This window comes from Anopheles nili, chromosome 2 (assembly GCF_943737925.1).
Source record: "Anopheles nili chromosome 2, idAnoNiliSN_F5_01, whole genome shotgun sequence".
In the NCBI taxonomy this organism is placed as follows: domain Eukaryota; kingdom Metazoa; phylum Arthropoda; class Insecta; order Diptera; family Culicidae; genus Anopheles; species Anopheles nili.
Window position 1 is genome coordinate 70,144,179 of NC_071291.1, and position 13,987 is coordinate 70,158,165.

Below are 13,987 nucleotides of genomic sequence, written 5' to 3' on the forward strand. Positions count from 1 at the left end.
TACACCTCTGAGTTGAGATACATGAAATACGGGTTTGTGCCACTGCGGTAAGATATCGTTTCATGAAATTCGGCGCTCTGGAAGTTTGAGGAAAAGGATGACGAGATGTAATACCTTTGTAAACACTATAGAACGAAACAGGTTGTAGTTAAGCTTTTGTAATATACTCACGAATAAGTTCGATTGTCAGAAAAACAAGTAAAAAGACACTGTTGCCGTCACTAACTGTAGCGAAAGATCTAATGGTATAACCATGGGTGAGTTTGTCAAAGACAGTGAAAAGAGGGGAAATACGATTTGTTTGTGTTTTGATTTCGAACACCTGTTGCATGTATATCGTTTTGCTGCCAAAAGTACCGGTCTAGGCCGATCAGCTGTGATGTAAACACATGTCTTTTCTTCCCCTTGTGACGAAGAATCGGTACGTAAACAAAACAGCGTTTCAAAAGAAATTGTAAATACTTGAGATAGGTGTAATATATTTCTTTCTTTAAAGTATAATGTCCAATGCACTAAAAGATTGCATGCACTATAAGATTAATTGGAGAATACGTTGTATTTTCTGCGACAACCAAGCTTCATGAATGAAACTTTGATTTCGAATTTTTGAATTCAGCTAATATATTATAATATAAACTTGTAAAATAAAGGAGCAAGTGGAACAAATTTTCACATTTTCTGTAAGTATGTATTGTTGATTGTCAAAGTTGTTTGATTACAAAACTACATAGAATGTCAGTTCAACTGGTAATGTAAACGCATGCCATAGCAATTTCATGCAAGTGACAGCTAATGTATTGCATCGAATTGAGTTGCAGCTAGTGGAAAGGATAAATAAATTTGTTTACTTAAAGCGCATAGCTTTTCGAATACAATCCATTAATTGCTTTGTAAAAAATCTGTACAATGGCTGGTAATCCTTCTGAAGAACTGGGTAAGAATCGGCCAATAATCGTAGCTTACCATTTTCGTTCACTGTCGAATGTAGATGAGATGCTCAATGACTGTGCAGTTTGTGGTAAATTATTTAATTTTGCATTTTTTGTGTTTTCTGTTTTTTAGAGTTATTAGAGCGCGTGCTTCTCCGTTTGGGATTCGCTGACACAGACGAGCAGTTGCAGAGTACAGTGACCAAGTTCCTGACACCAGTGTTGATTAAAATTACTTCTCCTAATGAAAACGTTCGCAAAAAGGTACAGTCACTAAATGTTTTTTGAACTCATTAATGCGATTTCAATGATTCATGTGTCGATTTTCTTTCCAGGTTATGGAGATTTTGACTCATATCAATAAGCGGCTTAAATCAAGGAACCAGATCCAGATACCACTACAACCTTTGTTGACTCAGTACCAGCAGGCCGACTCGTTGTTTTTGATTGTAAGTTTATCAATGGAATGGTAAACTCTTTGCGAGTCTCGCATTTTAAATGGCTTCATTTTTCTTGTAGAATTTTGCTATTATCTATATCACGATGGGTTTTCCAAGGTTGTCAGTTGAGGAGCAAACAGAGCTCGCTCCGGTTCTTTTAAACTGCCTTGAAGGAAAACCAGAAACTCACCAAGACAAGTAGGGGACAAATTTAACTTTTTAGTATGCCCTGTTGGCACTAATGTAGCTAATCATCCTTCATATCATTTAAGAATATTGATGCTGGTCCTTCCACTGCTTGGGGAAATTAAGATTCCGGTCAATCCGGAGAGCCGCTCGGAATTGCTTGGATTATCGAACAAGCCACATACTAAGCAGCAACTCTTGTCCATGCTGTTAGACGTGTTGCTTTTACCGTATGGAACGCTGCCTGATAGCGACGTTCCACTAGGTATGAGTGTGTACTCTTTCAAGCGTGTGACTTCGAAACCCCCTAAAGCGGAGGAGCTCGAACAGTTGAAAAAGGGTATCGTGCGGTTCATTTGCGGGGGCATTTTCCCTGATCAAGAGATTTTAGCTCATCTTGTGGTAGCTTCGGCCGATACGCGATTCTCCGTTGTTACACCGGCTGTCGGGGAGCTAAATAAAATCAGCAGCTCTCTCGATTGGACCGACCCGAAGCTATGCGGGCCGCTATATACGCTGTTTACTGGCAATGGTTCCAAGCTACCGGATAGGAAGACGAGCGGTGTTAGCGCAAGGGTTCGCCAAAAGCTGCTGCAACATTTGCTAAAGTGCCGTGGCAAAGGAATTATAATTGCGAACGGCATTCAGGTGATTTTTGAATCTTTGTTTGGGGAAAACACGAATCAAAAATGCAAAGTGTTGGCTCTGCAATTTGCCTACAATCTAATGAACAAGTAAGTATTTCAAGAACTTGAAGGAGATACGTAGGGTATTCGCTAATATTTCTGTACATTTCTTTCACTAATCTCTAGCGGCCAAACGGAGCTTATCAACAAACTTTCGAAGGTGCTGCTTACAGGGATTGCCAAACTAATCGGCACTACTTCGGAAGAATCTGTCGAGGTGCAGAATGCTGCGTACAGTGCGATGGCACAGCTAGCTATCGTGTGTCCTGGCACAGTTAATGAAGACATACAGCTTGTCGGCGAATATTTTAAGCACTTGCAGCAAGCTCCGGTAGAGTTGCATTCATCCATCCGCGAAGCATTAGTGGCTCTGGCACAAGCATTCGACTGGAGAAAGCAAACCACAGATTCAGCTGTGACCATGGAAGCCAAAAGGATGTCGGAGGAACCCGGAAACTCCGTAAAAACGGCGCCAACATCGATGGGAAAACGCTTTGTTCCGAATGCAAATCAGCAACTTTTGTTGGCACTGCTAAGTGAAAAGGCTGAATCAAAGCTAACGATCGTTCAGAACGTTGCTTCTGTCTTTCTGACCACGTGCTTTCCCGATTATTACGTACCGTCGCGTTACTTGCTGCTAATAATTTGTGGCGAAAGCACACAATTGCGCGACATGATGACGACGTACCTGTACGGCGTGTTGAAGAAGGATCACATCAACTACGGTGCCATTCGTTCTGTGGATGGGTTCGCTGGGTCGGTACCATCTGAGGAGACCGTCGATAGCAAGCGTATCTTTCTGCCATCGTTCTGTGAAATGGTGCAATACGTTGCCTCGAAGTCGGAACGTAAAGTGGCTACGGTCGTAGACCGGTCTGGTTACGGAAAGGTGAAGCTACCGTATGCCTTTGATACGTACGTTGAAGTGTTGGATTATCTGCGCATATGCTTGCTTTTCAATGCTGGTATAAATAGTCATCCCGATAATGATGAAGGATTGTTCAAGCTGACCGCGTTCTTGCGCAGATTGGTTTCCGAGGGACAGCGAGAAACCATTGTGAAGTATAACGATCTTGTTCGTCGCCTGGTAGTTGCCCGCAAGGGTATCACCGAGTTAACGTGTTTGTACGATCTCGTGAACGGCATACCGGATGTGCTAGTGGAGGAAAATCGGGATCTTCTGTTGACCCTCGAAGGTTCGCTGAAGGAAACGTTCGAACCGACGCGTGCTCTTATTGCCAAAGTGTATGGCGTGCTGATTGCCTACGTTTGCGATGATGCCGAGTTTGATCACCAGGTGAAACAACTGCAAACTCTTGGTAATAAATCGCTGGAAACGCGACACGGTTCCATTTTGGCTGCCGCAAATGCCGTCTATCGCAAGTTGCTGTTGAAGAAGAACGATACGATTGCGAGAGAGAACTGGGACACTCTACAAGTGTTGATCGAGTTGCTCGTATCGTTGCTAAACGATCAACAGTCACTGCTGCAGTCGGCCGCCATTCGTAGCCTGTGCTTGATCGGTTCCTGCACGGTGCTTCCGCTGGCAGAGGAGGAAAAAATGGAAACGGACGACGCTGCTGAGACGGCTGGAAAGAAACCCATAACGACAAAAGCGTCGCTGATGGAAACGCTCCTAACGCTGCTTCAAAACGGTCACACGAAAGCAAAAATTCGCCAAGATGCGGCACACTGCCTCGGTTATCTCGCGATTGGCGATCGGGAGTACTATTCGCGAAAGGTTTTGGAGAGGCTGTTGGGGCTACTCAAAATGACCAAGGATCCGGCATTACACATTGCGATCGGTCAAGCACTCGCCTATACGCTGCAAGGTCTTCCGAGAGAGGACGACCCGTCCTACGACGGTACGGTTGGAAATGCAGATGACGAAACGCTGTCCTGGTTCCTGCTCGAGTTGGTAAAGCAGTTGAACGAAACGCACGCTTACTTGAAGCAAGCGGGAGCCATCTGGTTGCTGGCCGTGGTGAAAAATTGTAGCCGTCGTCGGCCCATCATGGAGAAACGAGAAATTATACAGATCGCACTAGTCGATTTGCTATCGGAAGATAATGGTAAGAAGGGGTCGAGATTTGTTGTATTCGTTATTTTTACCGCTTTTCTCTTTTACGTTTCGTAGAGCTTATTCAGGACGTTGCTTCTCGAGCGTTGGGTATTATCTTTGCGCTTTCTGATAACGCATGTCAGGAGGATATGTCAAACTTGTTGCTCGATCAGCTGGTTGGTGGCCGGCGACAGGTGCAAAAAGTCGTTGAAGATTCGAAACTCTTTGAGGAAGGTGTGCTTGGGAAGGCGCCGACCGGGTAAGATGTTATAGCATCTGACAAGCAAACGGGTCAGTTTATGTTATGTTTATTTTACTCGTAGAGGTAACTTGTCGACGTATAAGGAATTGTGCAGCTTGGCATCGGATCTAAACCAGCCGGAAATACTATACCAATTCATGGAAATCGCAAATCACAACGCCACATGGAACAGCAAATTAGGGGCGGCTTTCGGGCTGATGTCGACCACAAAATCGGCGAAGCTCAAGATGGAGCCATTCCTGGCCAAAATTGTGCCGCGATTGTTTCGATACAAGTACGATCCGACACCAAAGATTCAAAACTCGATGATCAACATCTGGGACTCTGTGGTAACGGACTCGAAAGCGACGGTTGAGCAGAATTATTGGGCGATTCTGGAGGATGTGACGAAAAATCTTACCTCGAATGAGTGGCGCACCCGAATAGCGTGCTGCCTTGCGGTACGGGACCTTATTAAGCGCGCAGCAGGACTGAAGCTGCGGTCGGATCCGGTGGATAAGAGGATAAGCGGTGAAGCGTCGACGAGTAGCATGGACGTAGATCAGCTACAAACGGTTCCGGAACCTGAACTACGGTACTTGTGGACTCAGTTGTTCCGCGTGATGGACGACATCCATGAAGGAACGCGTCTTGCTGCCGAGGGCACCGCCAACGCTCTGAGCAAGGTGTGCGTGGTGGCTTCGTCGAGTGATAGCAGCAAATCGGCGACAAACGTTGCAAGCTCTATCATTCCGCTGTTTCTAGAGACAGGAGTTACACACACGGTGCCCGAAATACGGCGGCTAAGCATTCGAACATTGTCGGAGTTGATCGATTCCGCGGGTGTGCTGATTCTGCCGCATCTAGCGAGTTTGGTTCCGTGCCTGCTACAAGCAACAGGAGAACTCGATTCGACCAAACTGTCGTACTTATCGACGATGGTTTCGGGACAATCGGGCGGTGGTACGCAGGAAGCAATCGATGCGTTACGGGCCGAGGCGGCCAAGCAGCACTACACCATGGAAACGATAACAAAGTGCATCCGGCACATTGACTACGCCACGCTCGAACGCATGAGCCCATCCGTGCTGGATCTTATCAAGTCGAGCGTTAATCTAGGCACGAAGGTGGCTTGTGCGCATTTCATTTGTCTCGTTTGCATCCACCTTGGGGACGCGATGCAATCGCTGACAAGCAAGTACCTCGGTGCATGTTTCACGGGGCTGTCCGATCGAAATGCGACCGTACGGAGGTACTATGCGTCGGCCATCGGACACCTAATTGGCACGGCCAAGGAGCAATCGATCGTACGGTTGTTTACCAAGCTGGAGGAGCTTTACTTCGAGCAGCAGACGAACCGATCGAAAGCGGTCCCACTGACCATCCAGGCAATTAACAAGCGCCACCAGGAGGTGCTGAAGGACTACAGTGCGAACGTGCTGCCGCTGGTGTTTTTCGCGATGCACGAGGAAATCACGGAGGACAACAAGTCCACCGTTGAGCTGTGGCAGGAGCTATGGCAGGAAATTAACACCGGTGATGCCGGGTTGCGCATGAATCTCGACGCGATCGTGATGATCCTAGAGACGAACTTAAATAATCCTTCCTGGCTACTCAAGGCACAGGCCGGTGCGGCTACCAACACACTCGCGGCGAAGCTGAGCGCCAAGCTGGAAGATGCCGTACGGTGTCGCTTGATCGATCTGATACTGAACAATGTGAGTGGCCGCACGTTCCAGGGTAAGGAGCGATTACTGCAGGGCTTGGCTAGTTTGTGCAACAAGCTCGACCAGCAAGCGACGAACCACGCGGAGCGCATTGTCGACGCGGTCATGAAGGAGTGTCGCAAGGAGGAACCGATCTATCGTACGCACGCGTTGCGTTCACTTGGGAACATACTGGACGAACTGAAAGTGGACCGGTTCGAGGAGGTTTATAACATGGTTTGGCATCTGCTCGACAAGCAGCAGCAAGATGCGGACGAAAAAGCATCCGGTTCGGTGGACAGTTCCCACGCGGTGGAATTTGTGTCGTCCGAGGAACGTAACAAACAGATGCTCATTTCAGTGCAACTGAAGGAAACGGTCTGCGAGACCCTCGGTAAAGCCTGGCCGGAGAATTCAATCGAAACACAAACACGCTACCAGCGAATGTTTGTTGAAAAGTGTGTCCAGTGTTTGAAACTCAACACACGTCCGGTACAGTTGTGTCTGCTGCAAGCACTCGGCCGGTTTTTGGAGCGTTTGCATCTTTTACGCAACAATGTCAGCCAACCGTCTGGGGGAAGTAATGAGGATGCCACTGGTGAGGGACTTTCAGGAGCGAACCGAGAGAAAAAAGCAAAGGTGGAATCGGATTGTGTGGAAGGAAATATTCTGGAGATGATCTGCCGCATCGTGTTGTCAGCGATTGTTCAAGTTTCTTGTAAGTATATGGAGAAGGGGAAGGCGTTTTTCACACCTGTTGCTCATGTTTTGTGATGCTCACTGTTCTACAGCAATTCCACATACCGGTCTCAAGAAGGAAGCTCTCAATGTACTGCTTATACTGACTAAAAAGCTGCGAGCAAAGGAACCAGGCATGGTTGAAGGAGAGTTAAATCTTGTGCGGCAAACGTTTACCCAGATACTGCAGCAGTTGCAGAAGGACACGGCTCCAGAGATCAAATGTCGTCTCAAGGATTTAGAGGATAAGCTCAAGTAAAGGGTGTACGCGTGGTGGCCATTTACTTAAAACGAAGATTGCATGATATAAATTTTCTAACAGTGTGTTGGTGATGATAACGCTATAAAAGAATCCTCCGATTTACGAAATTCAATACTTCTGTGTTGGTTTTTGTTGCTTTTACTAGAAGCGAACCCATTCGTAGTGGGTTTAATTAATAATCTCAAGGTACGACCATCAAGCTACCAAATGTCTGCATCAGAAAGATGTGAATTCGCGAATTGGGGGTAGACACTGCGTACCATTTGGTAGAAGTCTCGTGGTATTACACAGAGTGGCTGGGTAGACCAAATTCAAGATGAAATGAAGACATTGAAGTGTCAATTGCAAGACGACGGTGCACAACCGGTTCCGGTTTCTCCTATAATAGAGGTGATTTTTTTTATTTAGATCGCCTAGCTCTTTGTGCGCCTTAAATTCCAAGATGATGTTTTGCCATGATCTTTCAATTCGATGTTGGCTGTCTTTAAATGATCCCGTAGAAGATCACAAACGTGAAATAGCTGCCTATCTTTGGTTTCTATCGCCTGCAAGCGAATATCGCTTCTCGCGGATACTATCGTCTCGATTAGACGTTCAAATGATTGATCCTTTACGCCCTCGTTTGATGAGCTTTGCGTGCAGCTGTCCTTGTTCTTTGATTCCAACCCATAGACTTGTAACTGTTCTCGAATGTATTCACTAATGGCTAGGACGGCACCAACGTTGGATGCCCCGACAAAGGGGGATGGAACAATGTTCTCTTCTGCTTTGCCACCGTTGATTTCCTTTTGAACGATGGAGGTAAGTTTGGTTAGCGCCAAAATGGTATTTGCGGTGTTGAAATCGTTTTTCAAGAACTGTTCAACGATGGTTTTCGTATCCGACAGCTGTTTGAGTAGTGTGTCAGTGCTTGCCTCGCCATATGTAGTTGGTTTCAGGCCATCGATGTAGGCGTTGGCATCGTTAAAGAAGCTGTCGAACTTTTGCAGTACGTTTCTGGCAGTCGCCATGGCTTCGGCACCGTATTCGATAACGTTCCGGTAGTGGGTCATTAGACAAAGCATTCGAAATTCGTCAGCACTGTGCTGCTCCAGCAACTCCCTAATGCTTATGGTATTTTTGAGTGATTTGGACATCTTGTGAGTCTGTCCCTCGAGATGAAGTTGTCCCGTGTGCACCCAGTGCGTAACCCAATCCGGAACGTCATGATAGCAACAACTTTGTGTTTCTTCGTTTTCGTGATGCGGAAAGCGAAGATCCAGTCCACCGGCGTGGAAATCTAGCCTGCTGCCAAAGATGTGGCTGGCTAGAGTTGAGCACTCGATGTGCCAACCGGGTCGTCCGTTACCAAAGATGGTCGTCCAAAACGGTTCGCCGGGCTTGGAAGCTTTCCAGAGAGCAAAATCGGACGGATGCATTTTACCAGATGCGGTGGTCGAACTCGAATCGCACGTCTGTTCGAGATTGACTTGCTGCAGCTTGCCGTACTGTTTATATTTACTTGTTTCAAAGTAAACGGAACCGTCTGCGGTGGAATAGGCATACCCTTTATCGACGAGCGTTTGCACGAAACGGATTATTGCTGGCATGTGGTCGGTAACGCGCAGCTTCACATCGGGTGAACGTACGTTCAGTCTGTTAAGATCGCTCCAGAACTCGTCCTCGTAGTGGCGTGCCAAGTTCCGCCAGTCGATGTTCCGTTCTTGGGCGCGCACAATAATCTTATCATCGATATCCGTCACATTCATCGCAGTAATTAATGGCATCCGGAAGTGGTGGCGTAAAATGCGCTGCAGTATATCCAGCCGCACGTAACAACTCGCGTGGCCTATATGGGCGGAATCGTAAACCGTGGGTCCACAGGTGTAGAAGGAAACGTACGGCTTTTCACGTTGAATATGAAGTGGCACTTTTTCTTTGAGTCTGCCATCATACACTCTCAAATCGGCAGGGAGTTTTGTAGTTGTAGAGTATTTTCGTAGCAAATGCGAACGATAAAACATGGTACAGCAGATACTATTCAACAACTATGTACTTTGTTTATTACGAAGAACAGCTGATTTGGACGTTTGCGGTTTACCAACATCAGCGCCGGCTGATGCAAGTTGAGTCCATTGATTCCGTCATCATATGGTATTTATGTAAAGCAAGTTTAATTCTGCAAAAACTAGTCAGATGTAAAAAACCAACGGATAAAACATTCATGAAGATTATCAATTTTATTTTATGATTTTATGATATTTGTTTTACCATGTAATAAATATATCTTGGCAACACTTTCATTTACAACTGTCAGCTGTATAGTTATGAGATTGCATAGACCATAACAAAACAAGCAGCGGAACTTTTGGTGCCTCGAAAAGTGTATAAAATTCAACAAAATACCTCAAGATGATGCGCTACGAAGGCAACGAGGAACTCGCAGATAAATCAGCGTGCGCGGGCGTTCGGGCGGATTTGAAAATGTGTCTGCTGCAGAGTGATTGTTGTAAGAAGGTGAGTAGTCACTATTACGATCGTTACCGGCCATAACATACCCATTTTTATGATGTGTGTTTCGTTGCTTTTAGGACAAAAATACCCCACGTGAATGCCTAAATCGTACCGATGGTTCCGTACCGGAAGAATGCTTCGTCTTGCGCAATACCTTCTTCGAATGTAAAAGATCTATTGTAAGTACAGATCATATACGTACATAAGCTCACTTTTTACCTACGGGTTCGCGTTTCTTTCGATTTCCAACAGCTCGACAACCGACAACGGTTTCGCGGTAGGAAAGGCTACTAAAACAACACATTAAGTTTTTATTATTCAGCCACCTAAATGTCCGGCTCTAAGGCAGTGTGTTACGTATAGTGTATTAAAACTGTAGCTTATAAAAGCCGCACGCTTACGACCAGCTATTCTGTGATGCATTCGAACGGGCACCAGTGGAAATGCGATCCAGTTCGCCACCAAAGCTTTGGCTCTTTTCATAGGAAAGTTTGCTTGCCACACTGATGCTGCTGACCGACAAGTCACTGTAGCTGGCGGCCAATGTCGGTTGGGTTTGGGGTTGCTCCGCTTTCATTAGCTGTTCGTTGCGAATATTTTGGGTCGCATAATCTAGCAACTCCCGGGTTGTGTTCAATTTTGGGCTGCTGGCTGCCAGTGGAACGGACTGCGCTGGCTTGCAACGAGGAGTGGGTAAAACAACTTCACCATCGGATAAACCAAGCTCGGTGCTAGAGCAATCGTCCAAGCTTCTGTTTGACATTGGGTCGACTACTGGCAAAAGCATTTGTGTAGCTGGTTTAAGCGTTTCTTCTCCATTCGTGGGGACGACGTCATACGTACGTTTTTCAGATGAGCTACGGGATTTCGAGTACGTTCGGCTCATTTGGTCGAGTTTTTGTAAGTTTTCCTCAATGCTTCTGCGCAAGTCACGTGTATCCTTTGCTAATTTGTCTGAAAGATTAGCATTACCATTCACACGGGTTGCGGGGACGGAATGTACGATCGTTGTTGCTGCATTCCCTAATTCTTCCTCAGGATGCACTGTTTGCTGCCCCACGTCGGCAGTAGTACCGATGGCAACGTCTTTTGTATGGCTCGCTGGAGGACGCGATCGTTTGAGATACTGAAGGGGATCGAACGCCCGGAAAGGATTCTCGAAACGAGATTTTCCTTCCGATGGCTCCTCGGATACGCGTATCGGTATCGCTACTTCCGGCACAACTGGAACGGTTTCCGCAGGCAACTCTTCATCGAGTTCCCCGTTCAGTAGTTGCCGCTGGTTGAGTTCCAGCTTTTCGTCATTGTAGCGCGCCCAAATTTGCACCTTTTCATCTATCAATTTCCGCTTGTCTTCGCGCTGTTTTTTCAGGTATCGCTGAAAAGAGTGATTGATCTTATCGCTTTCTTTTTCGAGCTGCTCGATCGTGTGCCTCGCATTTTGTATGATCGCATTCGTTTCGTCCTCCAACGTGGCCATCAGTTCCCGCTCCACGTTGTGCAGCACTTGCAGTTTACTTTCCTTCGTCTTGGCAGCCTTTAACGCTTCAAAATAACGGCTTTGGCGTTGCTCCTGTCTTTGCAGATCGTTGCGCAGCGTCGCCAGCTTACCGTCCACGTTGCGCTCCTGTTGGTAAAGTTGATCCAGCTTTTCGTCGATCTTTCGCATAAAGTGTTGGCTTTCTTCGCTTCGTGTATCATGCTGAAACAGCACCGAAGGGGTCGGCTCGGGTGTTCGTTTTCCGGGAGTTTCCGTGGGTTTAGAGGCGAGTGCACTCTCCAACCGCTCCTTGTACTCTTGTTCGAGCTTCCGCAATTCTCGGTCGCACTTGGCTTGCATCTGAAGCCTTTCTTTATCGAGCAGTTTGGTGATCTGTTTCTGGAGCTTCGCAACATACTTTTTACCGTGTTCGGTAGTTTTGAGTTCGCGCAAAAACTCAGTGTACGTTTTGTAGGGTATCTCCTTTTGCTTGTGGTTGGCTTCCTGTTCATCACGATCCTCTTCAGCTGCGTCCTCGTGTCGCTGATGCTGCACAGCTTCGATGAGCCGTTCGAACATCACCGTACAAGACTCGAGCCGCGCGACAAGCTTCGAAACATTTTCTGAACAAACGCGCAACGAACGAGAGGATTCTTCATCGTCCGGTTTACTTTTCTCATTGGCTCCTGGTACCGGAGCACTCCCAGTGGGTTGCTGTTGACTTTTCTCCAACTCGACGATCCCTCTGCCTACCGATTTTACACGGTGCAACAGCTTTTCCACGTTGCTGTGTAGTTTCTCTACCTCGAGCTCCTTCAGGAGAGTCCGTGCGGTTGCCCTCCGCTTGTCCGATCTGTGCAAGCGCCGTAGTTGTGATTCCTGCACCTTAATTGCAGTTAAGATGGATCTGAACACGATGTAAAGCAACGAGCGGCACCCTTGATCGGTGCTCAACTTTTCATACTTCTCCACAAGCCCGCCACAGTGATCGATACCGAGTGCTTCGAAGATTTCAAGCAGTTCAGCTCGAGTCAATCGAAATTTAGACGATCGGGTAAAATCCGGCAGTGTGTTCTTGAACGGGACCTCATTGGTGAAGATTGAAAGCGAAAAGTGGCAATTCTGCGTGTACAGGAACTCTGCCACCAGCGTGTTGAGGACGAGCACGAGCGGAGACAGCACAATGCCCTGCTGGGTTTGCAGTTTGAGGGCAATTTTCTTTCCTAAAACATAAACACCAACCATCGTGAATTGAACATGCGAGAGATGCGTACCATTTTGCGATGAAACACCTTACCCAAAGCCGTTCGGCTCATTTTGTCGATTAAGTTCTTCTTCATCTGGAGCTGAAGGTTGGCCTCGATGTCTTCCTGCTCGATCCAGTTTTTCAGGTGCGCCTTCAATTCGGTCCCATCGATGTCGTCGATATCGGCGAGCGTTCGAGAGGAATCGGGCATCTTTGAGCGATTTAAATTGTCATTTGTCCTCATCTAAATAAGTAATCGAGTTCGATAAACGAACGAACAATGACGCTTCCTTGTTGGGTTCTGATGTACCGTTTGTCCGTTGTTTTGTTTACATCGTCCTGCTGGCTACCGTTGCCATGGAGACGGCGCGACCAAGGATAACGGAGTTTGGCTGTGTGCGTGCGCTTGTATAGGGAGCTGTTTCATTTTGTTTGTGTGCGTCCAGGACCAGAATGTATCAAATGCATTTTTTTTAGTTCTTTCGAAACACATGAGTGAACACGTGGACGTCGAGTGCATTTATAACTGCAGAAGCACGTGTTATCAGAGAGCAGTGGGAAAAGGACGAATCCTTCATTAGACATCAAATAATAAAAAAGACAAAACTTCTTACAATTTGATTTGTTCATGTTTTATGCTGCTTTATTCGATCAATTTTGCAAGTTCTCGTGTGTGCTACAACACTCTTTCCAGAGGGTTTCCTCCGTTTATTTTAGTTTCCGAATGCTACCAATTTGGGCCGGTTCATGTTTCTGTACGGGGGTGTTTAGGTTTGGAGTTCCTGATTATTTGATTTTATTTCTGCCTATTGAGTCCTTTCCTACCCATTCCGATGCTGCCGTAACAGCAATCGCACAATTTTTAAATCACATTCAAACCGAATTGGTTTCACGCTCGCTTTTTACATCTTCTGTGTTGCAATAAAGAAAATCAGTATTTGGGCTACTTAGCCTGGATTCCCGAATAGGAACAAACGAGAATATGAAAGGTGGAAAGTAAACGTAAAAAGGATGAGCGTTTGTTTCGTAAAATGAAAGTTTTCATTGTGGGTTAAGCCGAATAATGAAGGAGGGATGAAATGAAGCTTTCGGCGCGAGTGCGCGATGCCTGGACGATTGGCAATTTCAGTCCGCGCCTCCCCATGCTATCCTCGAAAGAAGCCGTGTGTCCCTCGTCCTGAATCACGATCGAACGTAGCGTCGGCGGTGACAGCGGCAGCAGCAGCAGGGCCAGGCCGAATGCTGGCATTTAGATTTAATTAACTTCATTAAAATTTATCAGTATCACAGCATTGCAAGTTTTAAAGTGTTTTTGTTCTTCCCTTTTCTCGTTCCTTTTTTAATCGCTGCCCATCCTTTGCCGTAAAACGGTAAACTGTTTTAAGCCATCTGTACCTTCGCTTCCTTGCAGGAGGCTATTGTTGTTTTGCCTTTCATTTTGCGTTGCATTATGCTCAAGCGATTAGTAAAACGTATTGTTTGAATAAGTTTTTCCCTTCACTGTTCTGACGCAATTCC

The 13,987-nt window shown here is 46.4% G+C and overlaps 4 protein-coding genes across 4 annotated transcripts; 2 read left to right on the forward strand and 2 right to left on the reverse strand.

The window, feature by feature from the left end:
* Positions 1–906: 906 nt before the first annotated feature.
* LOC128731450 (proteasome-associated protein ECM29 homolog) lies at positions 907–7,337 on the forward strand. The gene is made up of 9 exons (XM_053824573.1): positions 907–934; positions 1,063–1,193; positions 1,265–1,378; positions 1,449–1,567; positions 1,642–2,289; positions 2,368–4,313; positions 4,379–4,562; positions 4,627–6,968; positions 7,042–7,337. Exons 1-9 carry the CDS (start codon positions 907–909, stop codon positions 7,245–7,247), a joined length of 5,718 nt encoding a protein of 1,905 aa, XP_053680548.1. The 3' UTR covers positions 7,248–7,337.
* Positions 7,338–7,663: 326 nt separating this feature from the next.
* LOC128729663 (probable cysteine--tRNA ligase, mitochondrial) lies at positions 7,664–9,253 on the reverse strand. The gene has a single exon (XM_053823077.1). The coding sequence runs from the start codon at positions 9,251–9,253 to the stop codon at positions 7,664–7,666; it is 1,590 nt and encodes a 529-aa protein (XP_053679052.1).
* A 383-nt stretch (positions 9,254–9,636) lies between these two features.
* LOC128720507 (cytochrome c oxidase assembly factor 5) lies at positions 9,637–10,045 on the forward strand. The gene is made up of 3 exons (XM_053814181.1): positions 9,637–9,746; positions 9,821–9,922; positions 9,996–10,045. The coding sequence occupies exons 1-3, from the start codon at positions 9,642–9,644 to the stop codon at positions 10,035–10,037; spliced, it is 249 nt and encodes an 82-aa protein (XP_053670156.1). The 5' UTR covers positions 9,637–9,641; the 3' UTR covers positions 10,038–10,045.
* A 95-nt stretch (positions 10,046–10,140) lies between these two features.
* LOC128721242 (calponin homology domain-containing protein DDB_G0272472) lies at positions 10,141–12,680 on the reverse strand. The gene is made up of 2 exons (XM_053814976.1): positions 12,521–12,680; positions 10,141–12,446 (listed from the first exon to the last, which is right to left on the reverse strand). Exons 1-2 carry the CDS (start codon positions 12,678–12,680, stop codon positions 10,141–10,143), a joined length of 2,466 nt encoding a protein of 821 aa, XP_053670951.1.
* Between the last annotated feature and the right edge of the window lie 1,307 nt (positions 12,681–13,987).